This window comes from Pan troglodytes, chromosome 23 (genome assembly GCF_028858775.2).
Source record: "Pan troglodytes isolate AG18354 chromosome 23, NHGRI_mPanTro3-v2.0_pri, whole genome shotgun sequence".
Lineage (NCBI taxonomy): Eukaryota > Metazoa > Chordata > Mammalia > Primates > Hominidae > Pan > Pan troglodytes.
The window spans coordinates 52,307,857-52,324,054 of record NC_086016.1 but is presented as its reverse complement, the minus strand read 5'-3'; the positions used below and the strand labels follow the sequence as shown (position 1 = coordinate 52,324,054).

Genomic DNA, 16,198 nt, shown 5'->3' with positions numbered 1-16,198 from the left:
GAAGCCCCGCCCCGCGCGCCCCGCAACCCAATCGCCAGTGGGCGAGAGTGGGGCGGGGGGGGGAGGGGTCGCGGTGTCTGGCCGGGCTCTAATTGGCTGCCTCGTCCGTCTATCCGCATCTCCCGGCCGGAGGGTCGGAGGCGTCCGGGGTGGCTGTCGGCGTCACGGGGCGCGCGCTGCTGCGAACGGGGTGACAGGTGGGAACGCCTCCGAGACCGCCAGCGACGACCCCGCTCGGGCAGCCCCGGATTTCCTCGGCTGCACCGGCGCCGGCAGCGGGGACCGAGGCCCGCGTCCGTTCGGGTCGGGCCGGGGCTTAGCCCCGCGCCCCACGGGCGGCCGGGACCCCACCCGGACCCCGCCGCGGTTCTGGGCCGCCGAAGCCTCGCGCCGCCTCTCGGGGACCTTGTCCCCTGGCCTCCGGCCTCTCGGGCCCCTCGCCTGCCGTCTAGGAGGGAAGGGGCCTTGGACCTGTGCCCCGCCCATGGAACAGCGCCTGGGCTCGGAGAGGCCCCGCGAGGCCGCAGGCGCAGACCCTCCCGGAGGGCTGGGCGGGCACCGGGGTCTTCGGCTGGCTTGAGGGACACGACCCCTGGGGGAGGAATTTGGGGTCTGTGTGTCCGAATGAACGCGGGGGTTCAGATGAGTCTGTGGTGCCCCCGCTTTCCATCTCCTCCGGCCCCGGCCCCAGAGGACTGAGAGGCCGGTGGCCGCGGATCCTGGACGCGCCTCCCTCCTGCCTGTGGTTTCCCTTTATTCCGGCAGCGGCGCGAGCCCACCGTTCACATACAGGAGCTACATCCAGAACCTTCTCCTGGGGCCACAGCGTGGGCTTCCGAGACTCTGCGTGACCCCAGCTCTGCCCCTTTGGGGCTGCGGGTGAAGCCCTCAGGACCCTCTGCGTGCGTTGGGCAGGTGACTGGATGAGGGATGTGGTGAGGTTCCCGTGCCCAACCCACCTCTGCAGCCCACAGCAACCGTTCCCTCTTCAGCAGCCCCCTCCCCCCGGCCGCTCTGGGCGCCCGTTCCCAGCATCCTCCTTGGCAGGTGTTACCCCTCCCCATTCCCCAGGCCCTGGGCCCTCCTGATCTGTCTCCTCGACCCCCCGGGGCCCCAGTCTGGCTCAGTCTGGTCCACACTCTGGAATCTGGTGGGACTGGGTATGGAGGGTCTTGAGTGTCAGCAGGCCACCTGCGTCCCACCTGGTGGGTGAGAAGGGTCCCACAGGTCAGCATGGAGGGACAGTGACTCTGTCTCTTCTGCTGGAAACCAGGCAAGTTCCTTCCCCCAGGGCCCCGGCAGGGCCACGAGTACCCGCTGCACTGGAGCACGGGGGAAGAGGCAGGGATCCTTCATTACTTGAACCCCATTTTCACACGTCACAAAACAGGAGTTTCCAAAATTAGAATTTATTTCAGTTTCTAAGGAATGAATCCCCGAGTGTGGCAGGAAGGACACAGCCGGCTCCTGACGCACACCTGATTTGATTCAACACTGAGTCGGCACAGACACAACCAGAGATGGCCTGGGTCCAGGCTGGGGCTGCACGGGCCGTGTCCTGGACAGCCAGGAGGGAGGCCCCGCACACAGACGGCCGCCGGGCAGGGGGCCTGAGCGGGACAGGCCTGGCCACAGCCCATGTCCTTGGCCTTCCACATAGGTGCACACATTGTCTGTCCAGAGAGGGCCAAGACACCCCAGGCACCCCTTTGCTCCAGGGGCTCAGGACACAGGCTCCCAGCTGAGGCCACGCCTGGACCCAGAGCTGATGTTTGGCTGCACGCGAGCCCACTCGGGACAGACCCAAGAACACGAATTCTGTCCCTCTGGATTTAAGGCTGGTGTTTTTTGACATTTACTTCAGTTTTTCTCTTTGAAATTAAAATTACCTGAGTAAAAGATTTTAAGACATTAAAAAAGCCAAAAACACAGAATCCCTGCAGGCAGACGGTACCAGGGAGGTGGCGGCCAGGGCCAGGATGCCAGGGGCACGGTGGGGTCGGCTGGAGCTCCAGGGCTGGGCCTTTCCCAGTCTCGCCTGCCCTGGAGCCCCCAGGAGCCGCCCCTGGGCCGACGCTCCTGTGGCCGGAGCACAGGAAGGCACAGTGAGGTAGGGACAGTGGCCATTGTCCCCCGCCCGCCACCAGGGCTGAGAGGGCAGCGCACGCCTCGGCCCCTCCTACAAGCCCCTGCCCCCTCGGAGCTGGGTGTCTTGTCCAGAAGCCGGGGAACGGCCCCTGCAGTGTGGGAGGGGAGGGGCTGCCGGGAGGCCTGAGCTCAGACAGTTAAATAATCCTTTATTTGGGTGGGCTGGGGGAGGGGTGACTGGCCCAGGAAGGCAGGCGAAGCCGGGCCCAGACCCCCATGGGGGGTGGCAGGGGCCTCGGGCAGGCTAGGATGCACCTGGCACCCAGAAGTGCCGCGGGGGCACTGGCTCCTCAGGGGCCCGAGCGGGCGGGGAGCAGTCTCCTACTTGTGCCGGGCCTCGGTCACCCTCTGCAGGCAGTACTGCGCGGCGGGCAGCGACAGGACCAGGCTCGCAGTGCGGCGGCCCATCCAGTACAGGCTGTAGCCCAGCAGGCCGAAGAAGGCGGCCTTCACGGCCAACCGAGACACTCTGCCGGAGACGGACGGCGGGGGCACGCTGCGGGAGGGAGGGGGCGCTGGGCCTGGCTGGGGGTGGGCTCCTCATACCCCAGCCCCCACGCCTGGGTCACTGCCGCATGTGGTTGGCCTCCAGGGGGCTCAGCCTCCACCTGGGGGCTTGTGGGGTGGGGCTTGCAGGGAGGGGCGGGCACTCACGTCATGATCTCCTGGATGTTGAGGTCGGTGCTCCAGTTCTTCTCGATGCCAGGCACGTGGCCCATGCCCACGACGCCCACGACCACGGAGGGGACGCACTTCCTGGGCTCGGCTGTGGGGAAGGACAAGGGGTCAGTACCTGCTCGGGCCTCAGCCTCACAGGGGGTCCCACGCCTGCGGGCGGCCGTCACCGTCAGAGGCCCGAGGCAGCTCGAGGCGCCGCGCGGCCTGGCGCAGCATGTAGGTTAGGTAGACGTCGCGCTCCGAGACGATGGTGCGGTGCAGGTCCGGGAACTCGCCAATCATCTCGGCCATCATCTGCTCCAGTAGGTCCTTCTGCTTGCAGCGTTCCACGTCATCCTTGCTGTGGAGAGGGATGGCTGCAGCCCCGCAGGGATGGGCAACGGGCTGGGGGCGGGGGGGGGGGCTGGCACTGTGGACACCGGGCAGGGACCACAGCACGTTTGTTTGGGATTTGTGGCGGAAGGAAAGGGCAGGGAAGGCCTTGAGTGAGGATTGGCTGCGCTTGGACCTGCACAGGAGGGCCTGGAGCCTCCCACAGACCACCCTGCAGGCCGGCCGGGGTCCCCGGGGCAGCCCTACCTGATGGGGTCTGACAAGAGGTCGCCCAGGGTCCCGCGGGCAGCCCTACCTGATGGGGTCTGACAGGAAGCACAGGCCCCAAGCCAGCCTGACCTTCTGCCAGAAAGAGAGCGCTGCGATGGCCCTCTTGAAGGTGACGGGGATGGGCCGGTCACCCAGGTGGAACTTGCAGAAAGGCACCTTGCTGGCCTGGAGCAGAGGCTGGGTGTTGGGGAGCAGTGGGAACTCCGGACCACCCCTGTGAGCCACATCCCTGTGGCCACCCCCTACCTCGCCCTGTGCCCACCTCCTTGAAGGCCTCCCTGAACTCGCCGCCTGGGGCCATGCCCAGCTGCTCGGTGATGTGCGCAGACACCTTCAGCAGCAGCATCTGCATCAGCCCCGACATGAGCCCGTTCTGCAGAGAGAGGGAGCAGGCATCAGCTGGAGGGGCGGGTGGGGGGGTGCGCTGGGGGAATGGCAGAACTGGGATGGCAGGCAGCACCAGCGCAGAGCCCTGCCCCAGCCCTGTGCTGTGTCCTTGGCCCCCTCCCCGACAGGTGCAGGACCACCCTAGCATGCAGAGGGTCAGACCAGAGCAGGGAGTTCTGTCCCAACAGGCACTTCTCAAAGGTAGCTCCCTTCAGAAAAGACCTTCACGGGCTGGGTGCAGTGGCGCACGCCTGTCATCCCAGCACTTTGGGAGGCTGAGGCAGGCGGATCACGAGGTCAGGAGTTCTCTCTCAGACCAGCCTGGCCAACATGGCGAAACCCCATCTCTACTAAAAATATAAAAATTAGCCGGGTGTGCTGGCGGGTGCCTGTAATCCCAGCTACTCGGGAGGCTGAGGCAGGAGAATCACTTGAACCCCGGAGGCAGAGGTTGCAGTGAGCCGAGATCACCAGCCTGGGTGACAGAGTGAGACTGTTCTGTCTCAAAAAAAAAAAAAAAGAAGAAGAAAAGGCCTTCATGAGGCAGTCTCGTGCTGCGAAGGGGCCGCCTTGAGCTGGCACAGACGCTGGGTGCTGGGCAGGCAGGCTGGAGAAGGGGCCTCGCCACTCACACCTGCCTGCTGAGGTCAGCACAGCACTGCTGGTGCGGACACCAGGCCACCCCCATCTTCAGCAGCCACAGCCCGAGGCCTACTGCCCCTGTCTCACCGGCTGGCTGGCACCACGGGGGTGTCCACGTGTGAAGGAGATGATGCCCACAGAAGGGCAGCAAAGCCCCGGGGGCCACACAGCGCCGGGCAATCGCTCACACCTGCACGCGCCCAGGGACGGTCTGGGCCTGAGCCATGAGCCCTGGGAATGTCCCGCCTGATGGAGTGCCCGTGTTTCCGGGGGGCCCAGGCCACCCTGGAGAGCCCAGGCTAACTTAGGATGAGACATTCACGGGGCCTTGGTCCACTGGGACCCACTCCACCTCTGGAGGGGCTGGGGTCTGAGCTCAGACGTGCCTGTGACCAACCCCAGTAGAAACCTAGACACCAGGGCACAGCGAGTGTCCCCCAGGAGGGGACAGGTGAAGCGGACACCTGGTGTCTCCCAGACCCTGCCCCACGCCCCCTTCCCTCTGTGACACCGCAGCAGTGAGCAGCACGGCACTGCCGAATTCTATGCCCCTTCGAGATCACTGGGCCCCAGGCTCTGCTGGGGAGGCTGCCCAGTGCTGGGCCCTGGCTGGACCGGGGACTGCCCTTTATAAGACGGCCCACAGAGGTCTTCTTTGGTGACTTGCCTCATCTGGAGAAATTAAAAAATGAAAGCAGGCGCCAAACGTTTAGGGACATCTCTATAAGATCTCATTATAATTGTTTCCTTTGAACAGGGGGAAGGTAAACTGACCAGGGCTGGGGTCAGGCGTGCTGCGTTCCCTTTCAAAACACAAAGACTGGCCGGGCGCGGTGGCTCATGCCTGTAATCCCAGCACTTTGGGAGGCTGAGGTGGGTGGATGGCCTGAGCTCAGGAGTTTGAGATGAACCTGGGCAACATGGCAAAACCCCGTCTCTACTAAAAATACAAAAAATTAGCCAGGTGTGATGGCAGGCACCTGTCATCCCAGCTACTCAGAAGGCTGAGGCAGGAGCATCGCTAGAACCCAGGAGGCGAAGGTTGCAGTGAGCCAAGATCGCACCACTGCACTCCAGCCTGGGCAACAGAGCGAGACTCTGTCTCAAAACAAAAAACAAAAAAACCGAAAACACAAAGAGCAATGAGAAAGTCCTGCCTCTCCGGTCACTGCAAGGCTGGAGAAGTGGGGACAGGAGGAGCCCTGAGCCCCACCCACTTTGGGCCTGGGTGTGGTACCTGGGGGGCCAACCTTGCACTGAGACCTGACCCATCCCCAGCAACTGCTCAGCAACCCAGTCCTCGGGTGACCAGCCCCTGCCTCAGCTTGGAGAGCCACCCATTTCCTCCTCCCTTGCCTGAAACCGGGTAATGGAGCCTCTTTCATTTCTCCTGGCCCAGGGGAGGTCCCTAACCCGGCAATCCCCAGGGCAGGCCAGGCACAGCCACACTGACTGGGAGCATGGGCTGTGAGAGGAACCTGGGCAACAGGCAAACAGGTAGCTTTGACCCCGACCCTGACCCTGACCCTGACCCTTGCCCGCAGCTGCGCACCTGCCTCACGGCCTGCTGCAGCTTCTCCAGGCTGAGCTCCTGGGCCTCCCGCAGAAGCGTGCTCTCGTCCATCTTCAGCATGGACACACGGTATTGGCAGAGCTCCACGACCACCACGTCAGGCTGCACCTCCCGGATGGTCTGCAACAGCCACAGGTCACACCTCGAGAACACAGCCGCTCCCTGCCCCTCAGCACAGCTGACGCCAGCACCAGGGGCCCCATCCCAGGAGCAGCCAGCCTTGGCGTCACCCCAGGGCTAGCTAACCCCGCTGCTGTAGTGACAGCTCAATTCTCTAAGCGACAAGAGAGGAAGCTGTGAGGCTTGTTCACTTGTTAAGTGGGAAAACGCACAAGGCCGTCACGGCTCCCAGGCAGGAAGCCCACCTTGCGGCTCCCAGGCAGGAAGCCCACCTTGCCACTCCCAGGGACCACAGTGTTGAAGCAGGCGGCCTGCGGTGCACACACACGGGCACACGGGCCCTGCCGGGAGGTCCCTGAGTGCAGGACACAGGAGCTTACACCAACCCGTGTCCGGGCTGTGGCGGGTGGCGGCGCTCACCTTCACAACGTCCCTCTTGCTGTCGTCGCTGAAGTGGGCTGTCCCCACCACGTACACCCTGCTCCCGTCCTCAGCCACCAACTGGGTCACAGTGCGCGGCAGGTTGGGCCGCTGACGCCGCCGCTTCAGCTTCATCTCCAGGAGCAGGTTGAAGGCGTCCACATCGGCTGCAACAGCAGCACAGGCCGTTGTGGTGCCGGGCCCACCCCAAGGATGCCGCCGGGCCCGCTGGCAGCCTGGGCTCTAGAACCCTCCTGGGTTCTGAGAACTGAACAGGTACAGAGCACAAGACCCCTGACGAGCGTCACACTCCACAGGCTTTGCCTGCCCAGTGATGGGAACACCGGCTACCACCTCTGTGAGCTGGACGGCTTTGAGAAGCCAGGGCCTCAGGAGTCCTGTGCCCCATACACCCCATGAGGGCGACCTTGGGGGTTGCTGTGGATGAGGTTCGGTGTGGGGGACAGTGGGGGCAGGTGCCGCAGGGGGCTCAGCTAGGGGAGGGGCTCTGAGGCGAAATGGGCCCCCCCACCCCACTCAGGAGGGACAGGCTGAGGCCACAGCAACCCCACCCCACTCAGGAGGGACAGGCTGAGGCCACAGCAAGGAGGGACTCCAACCCTACTCAGGAGGGACAGGCTGAGGCCACAGCAAGGAGGGACTCCCCACCCCACAAGGAGGGACTCCCGTGCCGCTCACACTGCTTGTGCTCAAGAGCCCCCCATGCCCAGGGGCCTGCCTGTGCTGCTTGCAGCCCCTCCAAGAGGCTCCACTGCCAGGCAGGGCCCAGGAGCAGCTGCTGTTGGGTGGCACGAGGCCTAGCAGCACCTACCTCAGGTCTCGGCCAGAGCCCCTGCTCACCACAAGCTCCAAGCCCCTGGCAGTGGTTGGCTGCCTCCCCCTCCTCCCTGACTCAACAGCCCAACACCGGGGAACGTGCCAGGACCCTGAGGGACACGTACACAGGTTCTGGGGGTCTCCAGAAAGCACCCTGGGCACCGGCTCTGAAGCCTCCGATGGCACAACAGGTTCCACGTCGGCCTGCAGGTGGAAAGGAGAGTTCAAGTCAGGGTCCATGCACCCCAGAAAGCCAGGGCTCCGTGGCAACTCCACGGACCACGTACCCTGGAAAGGGACCCGTGGCCGCTGTGTGGACCACACACCCTGAAAAACGAGGGCCCATGACCGCTGCACGGACCACGTACCCGGGAAAGGGACCCGTGGCCGCTCTGTGTACCACACACCCTGAAAAGCAGGGCCTCCGTAGAGCCCAGGCCCCACACTGTCAGTACCCCTCCTGCTTGGCCATCACCGGCACGGCTGCCATCAAGCTGGGCAGACAGGGCCACCAGGCCACCTCAGCCCAGCGCCCCTCTCCCTCGGAGGTGCCTCCTGCCTGGCCCTGGAGAACCCTGTGAAGATCACCTCTGCAGAACAGCAGCCAGGGACCGACCCCGAGAGCCCACACAGTGGGGAAGCCCCCCGACCCCGAGAGCCCACACAGTGGGGAGCCCCCGCCCCGTCTCTGTGCAGCCAGCCCAGCCTCCACCTCACCTCATGCGGTGGCTGCTGCTCCTCCCCGTCCATGGCCGGGCGGCGGCTTCCTGCACCCGTGGGGAGCCTGAGGAGAGGCATGAGAGGCGGGGTTTCCACCTGGAGCCCCAGGCCTGGCTCAGGACTCACCGCGTAGTGCCCTGTCAGTCTAGAACCATCTGTTGGGTGGGCCTGGGGGCTCCTTCCCCCATATCCCCAAATGCCTCCTGCCCATCAAAGGCTACTGAGGTCCAGGGTCCGTTCGAGTCAGGCCCGGGTGGGGAAAGGCCAGCAGGTCCCCGGACACCCCAGCATAAGCCAAACGCAGACGGGCCCAGGGCGGGTTGCTGGTGCACAGGCCTCACTCAGAACAGGGCCAGAGCTGCCCAACCCTCACTGCGGCACGGCGGGCACACATAGGAAGGCGGCCCTGGGGTCCACACATGATCTCAGGACACAGCAACGCAGCTGCTGACACATGGCAAAGACCCCAGGGCCTTTGTACAAAAGCCACTTCCTCTTTCAGTAACTACAGCCTGGGCAACAACACCGGCACAGAGTCAGTACAGACGGAGGAATCCACAAAGCACACAAATCAACGTGTTTGGAGCTAAGACCTTCTCTCCCAGTTTAAGAGACAAACATGGTGTGGAAGGAACCACGGTAGAAACCCGGACAGGCTGGGGCAGCCACACGAGGGGGCTGCCCTGAGGCATCACAGCTCCCCACAGACTCTCAGAGAGAAACCAGGAGCTCAGGCCGGGGGCCCAGGAGCCTGAGGGAAGGAAGAAAACAGCCAGGCGCCTGCAGGACCAGAGGCACGCACCGGCCAAGACCCACAGAGCATCGGCGAGACCTGCGCGGAGCCCCTCGAGGCGGGGCCAGGGACCAGCAGGCTGTCCTGAGACTGGCCACAGGCCCTGCCGCACCATGTGGCTCTTCCTGAATGTTCTCAGCCACGGAATGCCAGGAGTGACTGTTTACCAAGTTAATGGCTCATGCATGTCCTGGCGGATGGATGTGTCACCAGGCAGAATCATTAAAATATCCCAAACAGGCCAGGCGCGGTGGCTCACACCTGTAATCCCAGCACTTTGGGGGGCCAAGGTGGATGGACTGCCTGAGCTCAGGAGTTCAAGACCAGCCTGGCCAACACAGACCATCCTGGTGAAACCCCATCTCTACTAAAAATACACAAATTAGCCAGGCGTGGTGGTGCACACCTGTAATCCCAGCTACTGGGGAGGCTGAGGCAGGAGAATCACTTTGAACCCGAGAGGCTGAGGTTGCAGTGAGCTGAGATCCTGTCACTGCACTCCAACCTGGGTGACAGAGGGAGACTCTGTCTCAAGAAAAAAAAAAAGTAAAAAATAAAAATGAGCCGTTGGAAACCATTCTGAGCTGTCTAGTTGTGCAAGGTATTGTGGTTTTGTCCTGAAGTGTGTGCATCAGTCAGACACGAGCATCTGGAGGGGAAACGACGGGGCTTGTAGGATGTGCTTCAGAGGGGCCACTGCCGGGTTCTGCACTGATGCCTGCGTGCATCTGGGGTCATTTTCATGTCACTACTGCTGCCCACTTCTCAGAACTCATAAGAAAAAGGAACAATGAGCAATAAGACGCTATGTCAGGTTCCTTTCCTCTGCAAACCCTGTTGGCACACAGCCGCAGCAGGCACAGACCCCGGCCCCAGCCAGGACTCACAGACCCAGCTGGGTCCTGGCCACGCACATCCAAGTTAAGATGCCTCCAAGCTCGGGTGTCCTCACCTGTGAACAGGAAGGAGCTCTCTGTGCAGTGTCTAGGAGGGCAGCTCAGGGGCTGGGGGAGCAGGGACGGCTCTGAGCAGGGGAAGAGGCCTGTCTCAGTGCAACCAGAGGCCCCATCTGAAGCTGACCGAGAAGAGGGCAGCCCACCCTGCCCTCTTCTTGGACAGCCGGGACTTCTGGGAGAGGAACTGGCCTGGCTTGGGGTGGGTGGTGCAATGGGGCCACGGTCAGGGGAGGTCAGCTGAGACGAAGGAGATAGCTGATAAACACCAGGCTCATGTCCCCGGGGGCCTTGAGCCTCTGCAGAGGGCAAGGGGGGCCCGCTCCACAGGCAGGCTCCCCTATGGGGCCTCACAGCCTTGGCAGGGGGTCCCACTCCTTGCCACCTGGGCTTGAGTCTGGACCCAACCCTGGCCTGGGCGTCTTAACGGTTGGCACATCCAGGAAGTGCTGCTGGCACAGCAGGACCAGGCCCCGGCCCCTTGGGCCACCTCCTTCCCCTTTTGTAGGTGAAAGCTCCACGATGCAACCCGACCGGAACCCACCGGAAGCTGTTGTGAGCAGCCGCCAGGCCAGCCAGCCCAGACAAGCACCCGGTCCGGGAGACGGCCGCCTCCCTGGGTCTAGCTACACACACAAGCCAGAACTCTTAGGAGCAGCGCAAGACTGCCGGGGCGCACGGGGGAAACTCACACACGGAAGTCCGGACCATTAGAGCAGCGCAAGGCTGCCGAGGTACACCGGGGAAACTCCTTAAAGAAACTCCTGTGCAGCTGGGCGGGAGGCTGCGTCGGCCCAGCCAACAGGAGGCGCCCACGTCGCCACAGCCCTTCCCCCATGGGTGTGGCAGCCCCAGGTCTGCGGTCAGCCCCCACCCTCCACCCAGCCTGGCCAGACCCGCCTCTGAGGCCGGCCTAGGGTACGCCTGTGGCCATGGACAGGGCAGGGTCTCGGTGCAGCAGCAGGCGCTGGTCCTGACGCCAGTCGTGCCATGGGGTGGGCGTGCACAGGTCTCCTGTCAGGGCGAGCAGAGAAGCTTTCCTGGGCCGGCTGCCAAGCCTTGAGCAGGACGATGTCAGCGCCACCAGAGGCAGTGCCAGCCCCCAGCCCTGGCCCCTGCAGCCTCTCAGCAGAGGCATGCTGCCCGCAGGAAGCCAGGCGGGAAGGTCACTGAGGCCCCCCCAGCACCTAAAGCCCGTGATTCTGGGGGACGTCTCTGACAGTCACTCTTACAGTCTCAACACTCTCTTTCCCTCCTGGCCAAGGCCCCTGGAGAGCTCTAGGGTGTGATTTCAGGTTACCAGCCCTCCTCCCTCTAGCCTGCTCCCAGGCAGCTGTGCTCTCAGACATTTATGGCTGGGCCCAGAGCCTCTCCCAGCTGCCTGGTGGTGAGCAAAAGGCCCTGGCCCAAAAGCCATAGATGCTGAGCCTGGACTCTGAAGTGTCCTCAGAGACAATGTCTGAAGAACCACCCACCTGGTTCCCACCCCCACAACCTCTGGGTCCCAGCAGAGCATCACCTGGGGTCCGGCCAGCGCACGCTGCAGCCAGCCCCTCTGGGTCCCAGCAGAGCATCACCTGGGGTCCGGCCAGCGCACGCTGCAGCCAGCCCCTGTGGGTCCCAGCAGAGCATCACCTGGGGTCCGGCCAGCGCACGCTGCAGCCACCCCCTGTGGGTCCCACCAGAGCATCACCTGGGGTCCGGCCAGCGCACGCTGCAGCCACCCCCTTTCTACCTGTCCTTTTCAGATACGCTCAGGCCCATCAGCAGAGACCAGCAGACCCTGGCTGCCCCTCCGGGGGGACAGACATCTCTCCTTCCCAAATCCCCAGTGCTGGCACTGCCCCAGGGAACCTCGCAGTGGCTTCTGGCCTTGTTACCTGCAAGGCCAACCCGCTGGGAAGCGGTGCAGCCTGGCAGGAAGCCAGACGCTTGTATCAGATCAGCTGTGCTTCACTCTCCCTGCCCCGCACGGACGTCCACTGAGCAGGACTGGGGTGGGTGCTGAACACGATTTGTGGGACATGCCTCCTGAGCATGGGTAGCCGGCAGACAGGGTCCTCAGATCTCAGACCCCAGTGCTACCCTGGGCAGGATGCTCTGGGCAGGAGCCTCCGTTTATGGCGGGAACCTGCCTCCAGGGCGAGCATCCCACCTGCCCCACACAGGAGGCCCTCTCTGGGCCGCAAGCACAAGCCACATTCAGATGCTGCTTTAGCGGTCAGCCTCGGCCTCGAGCTTCTCTGCCGCAGCACGGTCTGTCCCGAAGGCAGAGAACGAGGTGGAGACCCACAGGGCAAAAAAAGACTTAGCAGCCCGATTTCAGGAGACCCTAGACACTGCCTCTGAAGACACTTGTTCTCCAAGCACTGTCCCTCAGCTGTAAAAAGGGGTATCTGGCTTTGGAAACCATGATCCTCTGTGCAGACGAAGCCTCTGAGAATTCCCAACGGCCCCAGGAGGACATCTGTTGTGCGCAAAAGCCCATCCATTAGGGCTCTGCCTGAGGTGTGCGGCCCTAGGACACAAAATCAGAGCGGCATCTACAGTCCTTTGGCGTCAGAGACGGCTGTCTGCATCCGAAATGTCCCGCAGGGCTTCTGTCCCAGGACCTGACATCCAGTGGGAGCCTCAGACAGCGCATCCCACCTGCTTGCTCAGGTCCCACTGCTACAGACTGAACTGTGTCCCCCAAAACCCACAGGTTAGAGCCCTAACTCCCACTATGAAGGTATTAGAAGGCAGGGCCTCCAGGAGGTGATCAGGTTCAGATGAGGTTATGAGTGCATAGCCCCCATGACAGGGTTAGTACTCCTGGAAGAGACGCCACGCAGCTCTCGCTCCCCCGGGTAAGGACGCCGCGAGAGGGGGCCCGTCTACAAGCCAGGAGGCTGCATGGCAACCAGGGACCAGCACCTTTGATCTGGGACGTCCGGCCCCTAGAACTCTGAGAAAATAAATTTCTGTTAAGTTTTTTCCCAGCACCAGTGAGGCATGGTGGGAGGAGCCTACTCGCTCACAGCCCCAGCTACTCAGGAGAGGCTGAGGTAGGAGAATTGTCTGAGGTCTGGAGTTTAAGACCAGTCTGGGCAACTTAGCGAGACCTCATTTTTTTTTTATTTGAGACGGAGTGTCACTCTGTCGCCCAGGCTGGAGTGCGGTGGCGTGATCTTGGCTCACTGCAACCTCCCCCACCCTGAGGTCCAAGCGATTCTCCTGCCTCAGCCTCCCGAGTAGCTGGGATTACAGGCGTGCGCCACCACCCCCAGCTAATTTTTGTATTTTTAGTAGAGATGAGGTTTCACCATCTTGGCCAGGCTGGTGTTGAACTCCTGACCTTGTGATCCACCTGCCTCGGCCTCCCAAAGTGCTGGGGTTACAGGTGTGAGCCACTGCGCCAGGCCAAGACCTCATTTTTGTTTTTGAGACAGAGTCACACTCTGTTGCCCAGGCTGGAGTGCAGTGGCATGATCTCGGCTCACTGCAAGCTCTGCCTCCCGGGTTCACGCCATTCTCCTGCCTCAGCCTCCCGAGTAGCTGGGACTACAGGCGCCTGCCACTATACCCAGCTAATTTTTTGTATTTTTTAGTAGAGACGGGGTTTCACCGTGTTAGCCAGGAAGGTCTCCATCTCCTGACCTGGTGATCCGCCCGCCTCGGCCTCCCAAAGTGCTGGGATTACAGGCGTGAACCACCGCACCCAGCCCAGCCTGCTGTTTTTTAAAGTTTCCTGGTCTGTGATGCTTTGTTACAGCAGCTAGAGCTAAGACACCCATCTTATCCCCTTCACCCCACTAGAAACTGCCTCCCAGACTGCAGCCTAGCTTCCTAGTGCAGACCAAAAACTGGCTAGCACCAAATGCAGTTACCAGAAAAACCCCCATCTCTCAACCAACCCACTAGACCGGCTCAGAAAGCCCAGGTTCCAAACTGGTCAGACCTGGGGGTTGCAGAAATGACAAACTTGGAGGGACCAGGGTGTGGCCCAGAGCTCTGATCTCCCCTGCTTCCTGTTTCTGAGGCCTGGCACCTTTGGCCACAGGAAACCCCTCCCGGCTTTGGCGGGACCGCTTCACGCAGGTGTGGCAGAGCTGGGAGACAGGAAACACACCTGAGCCAGAGCCCGAGGCCTCCTTGCCAGCACACCTGGCAGCCCCCAACCTCCCAGGACCTGGTCACAGTCAGTGCAGAGCCCCCACACTGACCACCATGCAGGGGGCCCCACAGGCTCCTGCCACCCACCCACCCTGCCAGGCCCCCTCCTCGGACCCCACAGCATCAGGGCCTCCGGCGAGGCTGGCCAGCATCCCCACCAGTCACACTGCAGGGGCGGCGGCAGCAAGCGGGGAGCAGAGACACACAGCGCAGTGAGCCTGGCGGCCTGCACGGCCTCTTCAGGGACCTGAAAGCTAGGAGGCTTCCATCTGGAGGCTACCGAGGCTGCGGGAGTCCCCGCAGGGAGCTTAGCACCTCCACAAGTTCCTGGTTGTTTCTGGGACGCTAGTGCCCAGACAGCTCCCACTCCATTTTTCTTGTAAGAGTTTTGACAAAGACACACGGCAGCTTCATGATAGCTCAGTTAAAAAGACCTTTTAAGTTTGGGCTGCGCACAGCGGGGGACGATCTGGCGTCCACTTCGCCCATATGGGAACCCCGCTCTGCTCCACTTGAAGGGCAAAGGCACCTACAGAAGAGCGAAGCCCCAGGTTTCAGCGGGGCCGGAGGGACAACGGGGGTCCGGGGCCTCCCGCTCGGCCTCCCCCAGCACCCCCAGAGACCCGCAAGCCTGGGCCGCCTTCCTCCACTCTCACCTCGGCCGGCTCCACCGCAGGCGGCAGGCGGGGGTAGCTGGGGCCCTCCCGACCCGCGAGGACCCTGGGACTCGAGGCCCGACCCGCGCCTTCCCGCGAGGCCGCCGCTGACCCTCCCCGCCCCAGCCCTGGGGGGCTCCGCTCCTCGGCAGCGCCGCTCCCGGCAGCGGTGGCAGGGGACGCGCGGGGCCTGCTCCCGCCCCAAACCTGACCCGGGCCTGACCCCCACGACCTGCTCCCCCGGCTCCAAAACCTGACCCGGGCCTGGCCCCCCACGACCTGCCACCCCGGCCCCCAAACCTGACCCGGGCCCGGCCCCCCACGACCCTGCTCTACCAGCCCCAAACCCTGAATCTGACCCTGGCCTGACCCCCACGACCTGCTCCCCCGGCCCCAAAACCTGAACCTGATCCGGGCCTGACCCCCACGACCTGCTACCCCGGCCCCAAAACCTGACCCGGGCCTGACCCCCCCGCCCCCGGCCCCCACCCCCCGACTCGGGCTCGCTCCCCCCGCCCCCCCACAGTCACCCCGCGGCCCTGACCCAGGCCCGCCCCCCGCTCGGTGCTGGGCCCCGTCCTCACGCACGCGCCGTCCGCGCCGCGCGGCGTACCGAGGCGAGGCAGCGGCGCTCCTTAGCCGGCCTCCATGCGGCGCGGGCCCTCAACGGACGGGGCGGGCTGGGGCCGCGGGGCGGGGCGGGGCGGACGGGCCGAGGGCGCAGGCGGCCGCGTGGCATGCCGGGAAGGGTAGTCCCACGCGCCTCCTGCTTGGCCCCGGCCCGCAAGTTCCGACTACACTTCCCAGGGGGTAGCGCGCGAGGCCCCCGCCCCTCCCCGGCGCTCCCGGGTCCTAAGGAACATCGGCGCGCACTCAGGGGGGAGGGTTCGAGTCCCGCCGCGGTCACGGCCTTGCGAGGCGCGCCCACGTTCTCGGGTCGCAGCTCCCAAGCTGTGAAATGGGGACAATGCTCGCACGGCGTCCACAGGATGGTTTTCAGTCGAATGATATTGAAATGTAACTGTTCTGTGAGCCGTCAGTCCCGCACGAAAGGGACAGCCGATAGTGGGACGCGAGGAGCCGAGAACACGGGATCAGGGAACGCGCTGCCATGGCCTCGGCCCGGCCCCCTTCCCTCTCGGCCTAGTCCGTCCTCCGGGGGTCGGCCCAGAGCCGTCCCCGACCCGGGACTCATGCCTCAGCGGGACCTCGGCCTTGCCGCAGGTTGGGGCACCCCGGGAAGGTCGGGCCCCAGGGGCCCCGCGGCCAGCCTAGCGGACGGAGAACCGGGACCAGGTGGGAGTCTTAGGGCGGGCCGACCCCCGGCCTCACGGACCCGGACGCTCAGTCACTTCCAATGGTCCGGAGGCCTCCAGGGGGACCCGACTGGCCGCAGCCACCCCGACGCTAGACTCTCGCTGTGCGTGTTCGGCCCCGAGGGCAGGGGGAGACGGCCTGGCCCCACCCGCCGCGCCCGTCCTGCGCGGGCGCCCGGCCCCCTCGCTGTACCCAG

The 16,198-nt window shown here is 63.9% G+C and overlaps 1 protein-coding gene and 1 long non-coding RNA gene across 16 annotated transcripts; one reads left to right on the top strand and one right to left on the bottom strand.

The window, feature by feature from the left end:
- Positions 1-128: 128 nt before the first annotated feature.
- On the top strand, positions 129-1,858 carry LOC134809677 (uncharacterized). The gene is made up of 2 exons (XR_010155990.1): positions 129-915; positions 1,419-1,858. It is a non-coding gene; the product is annotated as an uncharacterized LOC134809677 (long non-coding RNA).
- TRABD (TraB domain containing) lies at positions 1,394-15,436 on the bottom strand. Of its 15 annotated transcripts, none has more exons than XM_063807745.1 (11): positions 15,299-15,367; positions 14,464-14,558; positions 8,126-8,192; positions 7,534-7,612; positions 6,572-6,738; positions 6,011-6,151; positions 3,692-3,802; positions 3,455-3,594; positions 2,994-3,166; positions 2,803-2,914; positions 1,394-2,644 (listed from the first exon to the last, which is right to left on the bottom strand). In XM_063807745.1, the coding sequence occupies exons 3-11, from the start codon at positions 8,156-8,158 to the stop codon at positions 2,470-2,472; spliced, it is 1,131 nt and encodes a 376-aa protein (XP_063663815.1). In that variant the 5' UTR covers positions 8,159-8,192; positions 14,464-14,558; positions 15,299-15,367; the 3' UTR covers positions 1,394-2,469. The 15 variants fall into 15 exon arrangements, 14 of the variants coding, with proteins under 14 accessions (XP_063663815.1, XP_063663811.1, XP_016794958.1 ...); XM_063807741.1 differs by having other exon boundaries at positions 3,455-3,606; positions 15,299-15,362; XR_010155989.1 differs by lacking the exons at positions 14,464-14,558; positions 15,299-15,367 and adding an exon at positions 10,567-10,741 and having other exon boundaries at positions 2,994-3,162; positions 3,455-3,606.
- Positions 15,437-16,198: the final 762 nt, after the last annotated feature.